General features: G+C 48.5%; 1 protein-coding gene across 1 annotated transcript in view; it reads right to left on the bottom strand.

The window, feature by feature from the left end:
- Positions 1-456: 456 nt before the first annotated feature.
- Positions 457-13,058, bottom strand: part of ZNF185 (zinc finger protein 185 with LIM domain) — a gene marked incomplete at both ends in the record, with an annotated part of 33,748 nt that continues 21,146 nt past the window's right edge. Inside the window, 12 exons of the mRNA XM_080352527.1 lie at positions 457-555; positions 1,144-1,246; positions 1,606-1,680; positions 4,350-4,418; positions 5,843-5,944; positions 7,116-7,205; positions 7,469-7,582; positions 8,859-9,020; positions 9,990-10,091; positions 10,302-10,382; positions 11,298-11,411; positions 12,060-12,158. Coding sequence (XP_080208653.1) covers positions 457-555; positions 1,144-1,246; positions 1,606-1,680; positions 4,350-4,418; positions 5,843-5,944; positions 7,116-7,205; positions 7,469-7,582; positions 8,859-9,020; positions 9,990-10,091; positions 10,302-10,382; positions 11,298-11,411; positions 12,060-12,158 — 1,210 coding nt within the window. The remainder of the gene's footprint in view (positions 556-1,143; positions 1,247-1,605; positions 1,681-4,349; positions 4,419-5,842; positions 5,945-7,115; positions 7,206-7,468; positions 7,583-8,858; positions 9,021-9,989; positions 10,092-10,301; positions 10,383-11,297; positions 11,412-12,059; positions 12,159-13,058) is intronic.

Below are 13,058 nucleotides of genomic sequence, written 5' to 3'. Positions count from 1 at the left end.
CTCTTTAGTTTGCCCAGTGGTTTGCACTTCAAAGGATCTTTATGCAGAGCAGTAACCACACCTGCCACTGACATGCTGCCCCTACAGCAGCTGAGCTCAGACACAGGAAGAACTATTAATTACCTGCTAGGAGGAACTCTTAATTACCTTCAGAGAGGACTCCCAAGCTCTAGGGGACATTCCTCTCACCGCTCAAGCCAGGCCTCTGCTTGTCTCCCCCACGTGAAGCTAACACAGCCTCTTTATCACATTATGGGCAGAGATTCTGGTTCTAACTGAGACCCCTGGGACCAGCTAATTCTGCAACAAGGGTCACTGCTTCCCACTGAAAAGCCACAGGAAAATCCCTGTATGCATCACTCAGTAAATGTGCGGGTTAAATGCTCTTCATTCAGTAAACTCCATGAGGGTTCTCTCATCCAGCCATTTATGCTGACACCGTGAAGGGGCACTCACCTAGAAGAGTTTCTCATAGCACTTGTCACAGTGGACAATGTCCCGGTGGATGAATATTTTATCCAGAAGGTCTCCCATTGCTTTGTGGCAAATTCCACACTGCCAAAGGGAAAACAGGGTGGTTGGACAGTGACCAAAGCACCACACAATAATGACAGCACGGAAGAGGCTGAGAAATGAACAGTCTCTATTATTTTATAAAGATGTGAGGGTGCCAAAGTGTGACCAAGTTTGAGGCTAAACTTTTCTACAGCAGACAAATGCCCCTGCAGGCTTCCTCCTCCCACACTCACCATTTCCACAGACTTTTATTGTAAACGTTGCAAAGCTTGAGAGATTCAGCAAGACCTGCAGTGGGGCATAAAGGCCAAAAAGCAGCAAGTCTGCCACAAGGACAGGGACATGAGGAAAGAGGGTGGGTGCTATTCTCCCCGCTGACAATAAAGAATTCTTCTTGTTCTAATACACATTTATTTGAGGAGCTGAAAAAACTTTTGGGTACACAACCAACACCTATGGCTGCATGACTTTTTGTTTCGTCCCGATGTGGACGCAAGGATTTGGCACACACTATATACGTTACTCTGAAAGTCTGAGGATGGAATTCGCACCAGGATTCCTCCTCCCACCACTCCATTTCACAGCAGCACACAGAGGGCAGTCAGTAGTTAAGGGTGTTTTTTTTACCCTGAAACAGTATTCGTGGCAGCAGATGTTTAGATGCTCTATTATGATCTTGGGGCAGTCTCGGATCTCGCGGCTGCAGTAACTGCAAACAGGTTCACTGGACCTGTGAAGGAACAGGAGAGTGAATTCCTCTTAACACAAACTGGTTCCAGTCTCAGTGCTGGTACCAGAGGTTTCTTACCTAACACCAGCACTGCTCTCTATGAGCAACCTGCTTTTGCATGTGTTTGACTGTGTCCACTGACAGCACAGAGGGACACATGTTATCCCAGGGATGCAGAGACCACAACAGTGGGGCAGTACAGATCTTTAAGTCCATATCACTGTATTTTCCAAAGACCATTTACAGTTCATGCTGTTATTTCGCCAAACACACACCAATATTGTAGAAAAGCAAAACCTTAAAGTCATTTCTGCTTAACAGTTTGCTGAAACCCCCAAGGCAGCCCCAAACTGTCCTACCTCTGCAGGGGAGCGCCAGACAGGTAGCTGTGGTAGCTATAGGGTGCTCTCTCCGAATCGGTGAAATCTACAAGGCTGCCACTAGAGACAGAAGGAAATATCAGCACTTGGCAGTGATATATGGGAAGAGCATCTCAGATGGAATCACTAAGCACCAACCTAAAGTCCTAACTGCAACATCCCAGTTGCCTGTTCCTTGGAGAGAAGGTTGGTCCTTCCTAACCAGCTCTGAAAAGGCATTTCCCTAATGGAGAGGGCTGCCCTGATGGACAGAGCAGGGCTGTCAGCAGCACTATCTACATCTTTGCTGTATTTATGTATAACATCATCTAGGTGTTCCTGCTTTGGCGGGGGGATTGGACTAGATGATCTTTTGAGGTCCCTTCCCATCTCTAACATTCTGTGACTATGATCCTGTATTCACACTGCATGTTCTCCATAGAGGCAGCAATATCCTGCTCCCTGCCCCACACCACAGTCTTCTGTACCTCAGGTCTGTACCTAGAGCCTGCTCTGGGCTCAGCCTGGCAGAGAACGTTTGCAAGGAGCAAGCAAAGAGCTGGTGGCCCCAGCACCTGACTTCAGAGCACTGAAGAACGTCTCTGGCTGCTGCTGTCCCCATGGGGAGAAGTGGAATGTGGGCAGCATGGCTGGGAAATGGGGATACACACCCTGAAATGAGCTGGCACAGGCACACAGCAGCTCTGCCACCCTGTCACCCTCTGTGCCAGGAGGACAGGGGATGTCAGTCCCACAGAAGGGTCTGTGAGCTGCAGCTCAGGAGGGGGATGAGAAAACCTAACTACTTTGTCAAAGCAAAGGGAAAGACACTGCTGCCTCCTGCTCTCTCCCTCCTCCGGTATGTTCCCGACAACATGCTCCCACCACCTTACTCCTTGCCGGCCATCAGACCCCTTTGTGAGCCAGGTTGTCTCATCAAAACAGCTGAAAAAGCAAGACTGAGTCAGCTGGGAGCAGGGATAAATAGCGGGGAAGCAGGAGAGGAGAACGGGGAGCAAGGGCTCCTCTGTCAGCGAGCGCCATGGCTGCCTCGGCTGTGCTGCCCAGGGGTTCACTGTGTCCCATCAGCAGGTCTGGAGCTGGGAGAGGCACAGGCTGTGGCCCAGACCATGGGGACCAATGTATTTTCCACTGGCTGTGAGACATGACTGGCAAACCTGCACTGGCTGCTGGACTGGGAACCTCTACTCTGCCCTGGTGAGACCACACCTGGAATATTGTGTCCAGTTGTGGCCCCTCAGTTCCAGCAGGACAGGGAACTGCTGGAGAGAGTCCAGCGCAGCCACCAAGATGCTGAAGGGAGTGGAGCATCTCCCGTGTGAGGAAAGGCTGAGGGAGCTGGGGCTCTGGAGCTGGACAAGAGGACACTGAGGGGGGACTCATTCCTGGGGATCAATATGGAAAGGGGGAGTGTCAGGAGGATGGAGCCAGGCTCTTCTGGTGACAACCAGTGACAGGACAAGGGGCAATGGGTTCAAACTGGAACACAGGAGGTTCCACTTAAATCTGAGAAGAAACTTCTTGATGGTGAGGGTGGCAGAGCCTGGCCCAGGCTGCCCAGGGAGGTTGTGGAGTCTCCTTCTCTGCAGACATTCCAACCCGCCTGGACACCTTCCTGTGTAACCTCATCTGGGTGTTCCTGCTCCATGGGGGGATTGCACTGGATGAGCTTTCCAGGTCCCTTCCAACCCTTGATATTCTGGGATTCTGTGAACCTGTGAAATCCTGCCCCCAATAGTAAACACACAATAGTAAACCACATTAGTAAAACTTCTCTGGCCTCACTGGGGTCCTGATGCTTACATATGGACCCTATAAATAGCAGCTATTTTCATGCCTTACTAACCTCCCAAATCCTGAACTATTATGCAGGAAAAGGCACAGAGCACATCCTTGGTCTCACCCAGCTGAGTGTTCCCTCTCTGCCTTCTGTTTGCCTGTGGTTTTTTAGACGATGCAGCGCTACACTTATCTTTGGTTGCTGACATCTGCTTTGCTGACCTACAGAAAAGGCTGGAGATTTATGGGGTGTGTAATCAGCTACCCCTGTCATGCCAACACAGCACTGAGGGAGGACAAATGCCAGAAGGGAGGCATCAAACTGGGTGTTAACTGGCTGCCCCATCAGTGTAAATACAAGGCACATTGGGTCAAATTCTGCTTGCAGTTACATTGGTGTCAACCTGGAGTAGCTTTACTTAGTTTACATAGCAGAATGAAAAAGCCTGAAGATTTAAGCTTGAAAAGGACATCTTTTAGCTTTTTCTAACACACAAGTAACTTTTTTTGAGTGAGAACCTTCAACCTCCACATTTTTCTCACCAATTCCAATAACCTCCCTGTGCAAATGCACAGTGAAGCCTGACTACCAAATATGCAGCCTAAAAACTTGCAGCTTAGTGTTTTCATCCTGCCAACCCACTCAGAGGGGAAGTTCACCCCTCCACCAAGGGCTGTGGGACAGAAATTCTCCTGTCGCCGCAATGGGACTGCAGTGATATCCGTCCAGGTCCCCAAAGCAGCGCTGCTGCCTTAGCAAAACTCTCTGCCCAGCCAATGTAATAATCCCTCCAGGGCTAATTAGCTCAAGCACAACAGCATGCTGACACAGTGCTAACGGCTCCAGCTTGGAGCTTGCGCGGTGCATGTTGGCTGGCAAGGCCACACGTTGTTGCTTTGCACACGTATGTAGACACACGACTGCGTCTGGACGCTCCTCGTACCTGCCGTAGCGTGGGGAGGCTGATAACTCGCTGCTGTTCACGTACTCCTTCACAAAGAGGACCCCTTTTCTAGGAAGGGATGGAAACAGAACGAGAAGCATTTGCATTAGAAAAGGCTGGAGCTCATGAGAGACAGCATGAGGGACCACATGTGTGCGCTTGGATTTGTAACGTATGCGTGAAAAGACAGAGTGAGATGCTGTTGTTCTTGAATAAATACTAAATATCAAGCATTGTTGCTAATAAGACCTAATGTACCCCTCTAATTAACCCACCAAAACAAATCAAGTTAATTAAAAAGAACGGGATGGATAATATAACTCTTTCATCTAGTTATCCCCTGTTTTGCAAGGATAAGTCTTTTTCAAAATCATGTCAGGATTATGCACACAATAAGTATTTAGAGAGCTTGTGGTTCTGCCCATTAACATCAAAATCCTATTGGCACAGCACACAGCGCCTGTTTTGTCACTGGAATATCTCCAGCGTTTTCACCCATTATGAACTCCTGCTGTTTTGTTTTGAGGATGTTTTTGCCTCCAGAGCCGACCTTTCTTGCCTATTCCTCCCTCTTTACAATGTTGATTTCAAAATGACATGCCCCCATCTGTCCGTCTGTCTCCAGCTCTGTCACAGACCGAGGGGAGATGCTGTGCCCACCGGCTCTCTTCCCACAGCCATGACATGAACTAATCAGGCTGTTTCTCCATGGTGCATTTTCATTGCTGCCTGTAAGCTATGGTTAATCCTCCCTTGTACATGAGCAAACTAAGCCATGTCACAGCAAAGGAAAGAAAAGAAAAGCTTTTTTTTTAACTTAGCATAGACACTTCCCATGCCAGGCATTTCAGATGAGTCTCCTACTTGGGCATGTGGTGTGATAACCAGGATGTAGCAAGGCCAGGAGGACACAAATATTGACCACGCTGACTTTGAATCCACTCCCTAAATTGCATAAAAGACTGCAGTAGTTTTCACCTTTCAGGTGGAGCCTGTGGAAACCAGAAATCCCAGAATACAGCTCTGACCTGATAGCTGCACTGTGACGGGACACTGTCTTCTGTAGTACATAAGAGATCAGGGTCCTGTGCCAGGCCCACCGAAATTGGATACACTTGCTGGAAACTGCTCACATGCTATGACTGACAACAAGGCAAAGAGTCTGCGCTGAGTGTGTACAGCTTGAGGAGCTCTTTGTGTCCCTCCAGTTACCGTGTGTTATGGAATATTCAGAATTTTGCCACACTAAAGAGAAATAACACAACTCACACAGTAAGCTACATCCCAATCTCTAAAAATGGGCACCTGGAGAAAAGTACCCAGCCCAGCTCTCATTTGGGTGGCTCTGGCCACCATGGCAACATCTGTGGCTGAGAAATGTCCCGTGGCCCAGATGCCAAGCAGAAAAGCCTAGCTTATCTTCACCAAACAGGATGGCTGCATGCAAAACCTGTATTGCAGTGGGAGGATCATGACCACCCTTTGCTCTTTACCCGGCAGTGCTGGAATCAGGCTGGTACCCAGAGGCGGATGGGATGCTGTGCGGTAAGGTGGCAATTGGGCTGCAGATCCTCTCATTCGACCCTGAGAGAAGCCTGTTGAGAGAGAGGAGTCCATGGGCACAAGAAACGTGAGCCATGAGATGATCCAAGCTGGTAACCAAGACCTGCCGCTACTGCTAGAAGAGTAGTTTGGGAGGGTGCAATATTAAGGCCCTTAAACATAGAGATTAATTCATCTTTATCATGGACCAGAAATGCTCCTCTCTCTTTTTACATCTGCCACATAACTGCACTACTTCCCTGGAGAAGTAATTTGGAAAAATCTCATTTATAGGGCCATGGGAGAAAAGATCAAGCAAGATCTTCAAGTAAGTACAGACTTTAAGTGAATCACATAGCCTGAACGAGAGCAGCTACAGAGAAAACGGCACACAACATATTGCAGGGGAGGAGGAGATGTGGGACACGTTGGCCAAAGTCCAACATAACTATCCACAGCATCACCATCCCCAACTAAATAATTTCAGAAGCTGCGGAAGGAAGAAGACAGCAGATCTATGGCTACTAAAATGTCATCGGAAAACAGCTCTGCCCACTCACTCAGCAGCGAGACCTGTTAAGTTCGCCTTGCAAGGATGAAGCTGATCTTGCCTGGAGCCAGTCCTAGGCTTACCCAAGGATCTTGTGCCTCCTGTTCACACCCACAACATATTCCCCTTTACAGAGCCAACACTCAGACCTGCACTGGTGTCTCCATACAGTGCCAGGCCACACGTGGATGGACTGACGCTGCCGTGAAGGGCTGCAGAACACCCAGGGTAATGGTATTCCTTATTGGATACCTCCCACCCATTCCAACAGCCTTGTTCTGGGACCAGTTCAGTCATTTAACCATTGACATTCTGGAGATAATGATCATCTCTCTCGACACCTCTCTTCGCTTTTAGCGCTCTGGTTTTCTGTAGCCTCTGCAAAGGCTGATTTCTCGTCAAGTCAGGGCAGCCAGGAACCAGCCCTTCATTCTTCTGTCACTCTGTTCTGGCACCTGCATGATGAAAAATCCCCAGAGATGGATGTATCGCAGACCCTGTGCTGGGCAGCTTTTGCTAGGAATGGTTCAAGAGTAGCTCTGTGCCTCTAGATCACACACCCACTCTCTGTAAACATTTCATCTCTCCTTCAGCTCTTGGCTTTGCTTCCTAGCTTCTCTTCCTCGGCAGTTTTGTGGAGGTTTCCCTCACAGCCGTCAAGGCTACCCATTTACCTGGTGCTGTTATAGTTTAAGCTGTCCATGTAGAACGGCACCCTGTGGCTTCTCTGGGGAGTGGTGGTGTCTCTGGGAAGGGAGTCGTAGCTATGAAAGGAAGTGACACAATCTCAAGCACTGAACTTGTGCACATGAGGGATTCTCACTAGTGGTGAGAATCTCGGCTGTTTCCCTGCTTAGCATCAAAATCACCCATGCACCACAGCCATCCGTGCAAACCACACCTCACCGCACACACTTAGACTCATGGAATTATTAAGAAGTGAGTCGGGACACTCCAGATATGGAATAAATGTAGCAGTAGGGTTGTTCTTTGGGTTAACAGGCCTGGATTCCCTTTGACTCCTTACCGTCCAGCTATGGAGCTAAATTCACAGTGCCCCCTGGCACTAGCACTGTCATATCTGCTATTCTTGGGGCTGCTTCTCCCATCATAAATTCTCCCTTTGTCATCTGTGGTAGGTCTGGCAAGGAAGCAGAAAGCCCTGATTACGTTGTACCAGGAGTCACTGGAGTCCTCATGTTGCCTAAGGAATGTTTTTTCTCAGCGATCACTACCACGGTGCAGTGTCCTGCTCTGACCCTTTCACCTGTGCTGGTTCTGCAGCCGCACGATGCACACAAAGCTCTGACTCGAAATCTAACACTCAAGAGTAACACCAAAGCAGTTCAGAAATGGATATAGCTTCAATATTGTTTCCATCCCCTCTCACCAAAACCACCACTGCACCATCTGCACGGGTGAACTGCTGACCCACTGGCCCATCGGGGTGTCAGACCTGCAGGGTTTTACTTTTCTAAGACAGATTCATTATTGGAATGGCTTTAACCTGTGGGCAGAGCTCAGGCTCTTTCAATAGGGAAAATGAGCTTATAGTTTATGGTCATTCTTTTCTTGCAAGTGCCTTGGGACACAGATTATGTTTACATTGTATATCAGCGCTTTGATCCTGATTAAAGCTTCAGGCAACTTTATGTTAAACAATGCTGAAAAACACTGCAAATCAATGCTGCATTAAAGAGAGAAAGAGGGACAGACTAAGCTCATCTTAAGACGAGAAAAACCCTGCTCTGGGCAAGAACTGCATTCAGTCTATGATATAAACCCAAGGGCAGGAATGGAGTGTGAGTTTCTTGCACTGCAGAGAGACGTGTCAGCATCACGCAGTGCTGGGCGGGTGATAACAGGCTATGAAGTACAATAAATGTCTGTCCCGTTTTTTCTAGTCCTAGTCTGCAAATGCCTCCAAAAGCAAATTAGAGCTTTGTGACACCAACTTTCTGAAAAAAAAGCTAAAAGGGTGAAGGCTACATTCAGATCACATGAATGGAGATATGTATATCATACATATAATAATACAACTTGTCTCTTATGTCATTCGGGGTCATGAGAAATAAAGAACAGACTGTTTCTGAATCATCGTTTCTGCAGCTACAGAGGAGAAGCAGATGTGGTCTCTACACATCTGTCAGGTTTCTGGGCAGCATGCAGGTGGTTTGACTACAACCTACCAAGAAGTCTGCAGTGTTACGGAGCAATAATGAGCTTCAGCCCTTCATGTCCAAAAAATTATCTTGTTCCATGCATTGTGAGACCTGGCAATACTGTCACTCCCTCTGGGAACAAAATCCTGTTCTGACTTCTTGACGCAGTGATTGTACAACCTGGACCAGAGTTTCTGTCAAATACTTTGATGCCAGCAGCTTTCCCTGTCTCTACCTCCCATCCCAAGCCATTACCTTCTGCTGCTGCTGAATACTTGGCTGTCTACATAGGACGGTATCCTGTGACTGGGTGCTGACACGCCGGTGTGAAAGGGCTGGTGCTCCATGCGCAGTGGCGTGGGATGCTGGGTCTCATATGCACTGAGTGCGCTCTCTTTTGAGCTGAAGTTAGATCTGCTAAAGAATTAGAGCCAATTTGACCATAAAGCAAATGACTGTATTTGCTATGACCAGCTCACATGTGTGTTCAGAATTTGCAGAGGCTGAATTGTGCCTCTTTCTACTGGCAAGAAGAAAAACGTGGGGCACCATGGTGTTAATATGTTCTTAGGGTCAGAGGGAATGGCAGAGGACTGCACTCCTTCCCCTCACCTGCATGAGCTGAACTCCCAGCACAATGAAACACTGCAAGATTCAGCAGTTCTCTGAGTTAATTTGCTAACTGAAATGAAATATGAACAACCATAGAGAGTCATAGAATAGTTTGGGTTGGCAGGACCCTTCCCAGCTCCCCCAGTGCCCCCCCTGCCATGAGCAGGGACATCTTCACCAGCTCAGGTTGCACAGAGCCCCGTCCAGCCTGGCCTGGGATGTCTCCAGGGACGGTTCATCCACCACCTCTCTGGGAACCTGGGACAGGCTCTCACCACCCTCAGGGGCAACATTTTCTTCCTCACATCTGGACTGAATCTCCCCTCCTTCAGTTTAAAACCATCATCCCTTGTCGTGTCACAACACACCCTGCTAAAAAATCTGTCCCCATCTTTCTTTTGGGCTCTTTTAAGTATGGAAAGGCTGCAACAAGGTCTCCCCAGAGCTTCTTTTCTCCAGCTGAATACCCCAGCTCTCTCAGCCTGTCCTCCCAGCAGAGCTGTTCCAGCCTTGGATCATTTCCGTTGCTCCTCTGGCCCCTCTGCAACAGGTCCATGTCTGTCCTGTGCTGAGGACCCCAGAGCTGGACACAGTAGGGTGGGATCCTAAACCTAATATTCTTTTTGTCAATATAATTTGATTAGCATACCCTGGGTGGGCAAATTTACACAGGTCCAGAACTTCAGCCAGGGTTGTATCAAGAAGCAGGAATGGCAAAGGATGAGGATTTGGGAGCCAATGATGGGGAGGAACAAAGAGACAGTCCCACTGTACCTGGCTGCCACTGGGTTGGGCTCGTTGTGTCTCCAGTCTCCTGGGCTGTCACGGTAACTCTCTGTGGTGGGGTGGGTTTGTTCTTCATAACCTGGAGTGATCCTGGCCAGGAAGGAAAAACCCTGTTAGCAGCTTTAGTGCTTGTGTCTAAACCTGCCCACTGCGGTGAGTAAATGCAGTAATATCACAATGATGTTGGTTTCTGAGTTCAGTAGCCAAGAAATGAGCAGTAGTTGCCAGAACAGGGCAACAGGGAGAACACAAGATGTTTGAGACTACAGTAAAGACATGCCTGGTCCTCTGGCTCCGTACCTTTCCCAGGAGGGGTCAGATTCACTTGCACATCTGGTCTCTGGAGGAGCAATGCTGCTTTCTCTAGGCAGAGAACTGGACCTGCCAAGACAGAGACCATTATAGTCTGTGGAAGTGCCACTGCACATAGAATTACTGTAGGATCATAGAATCATAGAATCATTGCAGTTGGAAGAGACCCTCAGGATCATCGAGTCCAACCTTAACTTCACTCTGGCACTAAACCATGTCCCTAAGAACCCCATCTGTGTGCCTTTTAAACCCCCTCAGGGGTGGTGACTCCAGCACTGCCCTCGGCAGCCTGTTCTAATGCCCGACAGCCCTTTCTGGGAAGAAATTGTTCCAATTTCCAATCTAAACCTCCCTTGACACAGCTTGAGGCCGTTTCCTCTCATCCTGGCACTTGTTCCTGGGGAGCAGAGCCCGATCCCCCTGGCTCCAAGCTCCTTTCAGGCAGTTCAGAGATCAGAAGGTCTCTCCTCAGCTCCTGTTCTCCAGCTGAACCCCCCAGGTCCCTCAGCCGCTCCCATCACACTTGTGCTCCAGCCCCTCACCAGCTCCATTCCCTTCTCTCAACTCACTCCAGCACCTCAAGGCCTTTCTTGTTGTGAGGGGCCCAAAACTGACCCAAGGATTTGCGGTTTGGCCTCACTAGTGCCCACTGCAGGGGACAGTCACTGCCTTGGTCCTGCTGGCCACACTATTCTTGATGCATTTATTATATACTTATTGCAACGTCTCTGCTTCCAAATGTAAGGTCTAGACAGCAACTCCTGGCAGTCCAGCTGGACTGATGCTTCCAACTAATTAGGTTGTTTTCTCCTAGGCTTTCATATAAAACCATGGTAAGGGGTTCACTCAGTAGCACTAGAATCAGGCACAAAAGGGGAGCCTGGGAGAAAATTTGATCGGTGTATATGTGTGGGGGAAGACACACAAGAAATTAACACTCATCCTACAGGAAAAGGCAGGGGGGGTCATTATCTGATTCCTTACTGAGTCATGCTGGGCTCATGTTCAGTATGTTCCTTGGACCTGGGAGGCTCTGGGCGGACATCATGGTCAGGAGGTTCTTGTCCCTTCTCAGTACGGTCATTTGAGCCTCTAAACCTAAAATAAAGATCTTTGCTTAAGGCTTTGAAGAAAACAACATTCTAGGGTGGGTAGACATCCATTCCCTGGACAAGAGCCCGCAGGCAGGGAGCAGGAGACACTGTTTGGCCAGAGCTATTCTAAACTGCCCGGGTACCAGTCTGATGGGTATCATGCATACAAATCCCACTCTAGCTTGCAGGGTCACCACTAGAGGCCTTTCATCTGAGATTGTCGCAGAAGGAAAACATTAGGCATAGGAGAAAGCACTCAGAATTTCTCAGACTGACAGATGCTTCTGACACCTCAGGACACACTCACACATGATTTTGCAGCATTTGTAAATGCTTGGATAGTACTTGCTGAGATCTCCAGGCAGCAGAAGCTACTGCAGTACCAAGAGAATCACGCTGATGCCCAAGGACCCACGTAATGTGCTGTCAGTGCGGAAACTGTCTCTTCACACACTGTGTGATTCTGTCTCATCCCATGGCTTTTCCCACCAGCGCGGGTGGGAGTCCCTGTGTAACGTGCGGTCATAAAGTGCTCACTCCTGGGTGCAAAGCAAAGGAGCTGTTCTCTGGTCTCAGTTACATTGGGAATGAGTAAGACATGAAGAATTATGAAGAGAATAGAGACTGTTGGTAAGTCCTACTGACCACTTACCCTCCCTGGATCAGCTCTGGTTTATAGCCATCTGAGGCCCGTGTGCTCTCGTGCCCCCTTTCTCTAGGGGTGTTCCCCTCTTTGAAATCTTGGGAAGACCTGGCAAAGGAAAAGAAACCCCACTCGTGGCTGTCAAACACAAACACCTGAAAGCTCAGTTCAATGCACACTGAGAAGAAAGAAAGTCACAAGGCTTTGGAGGAGGATAATCCAAGGGTTAAGCTGTAACCAGCACAATGAAGCGCTGACCTCAGCATGGCACGAAGCACCGATTAGCTGCTTGGAATTCAATGGATGGGTCAAGCAGCAGCATTTTCACATGCTGAAATTAGCTCTTTAAAATACCGGTCCAAACCGTGTTTTGTCTATACAAATACGCTACTTTTTAGCATGAAAGCAGACCTGCAGGATATCGCATTATTTATTGAGGCTATATAGTACATCAGAATGTGTGTGCCAGGACAGACATCACATCTTATCCAGTGTCTGATAACACCTGAGGCTGAATTTGAAATGTTCCTCTCTGTCCAATATTCTGCAGTTTCTCTGTAGCCAGACTTGCTCATTCAGCGTATCCAATACCACTCAGCACAGCTGCAACTCCCCATGCCTTTCTAGCTCAGACTCCCTTTTCTCAGGATGCTTTTTGACTTTGCGCTGGCTCTCTGGAGCAGCAACGCTGCTGTTGCTCAGAGAAGAGCTGGATCTACTGGAGAAGGAGTTATTCTAGCATGCTAAGTACAAAGGTGGATCTGAGAGAATTGCTTGGGAAATGGCTGTGTTGGAGCTGTGATTCGTGAGACTCAGCAGCTCCGTTGAGCTCTGCCTTTTCCCCCGGGACAGCAGGGGCCACTCTGTCTGACAATACTGTTCCAGGAGAGGAGTATTAGCCAAGGAAACCTAAGTCATGCCTGCAAGGAAGAATGGTAAAGACATGGATGTCCAAAGAATGTTGGACTGAGGAGAAATGTGGCCTATTCCTAGTCCTGCTGCTAATTC

This window comes from Nesoenas mayeri, assembly GCF_963082525.1.
Source record: "Nesoenas mayeri genome assembly, chromosome: 13".
Classification (NCBI taxonomy): Eukaryota; Metazoa; Chordata; class Aves; order Columbiformes; family Columbidae; genus Nesoenas; species Nesoenas mayeri.
This window is presented reverse-complemented; position numbering and strand designations above follow the sequence as displayed.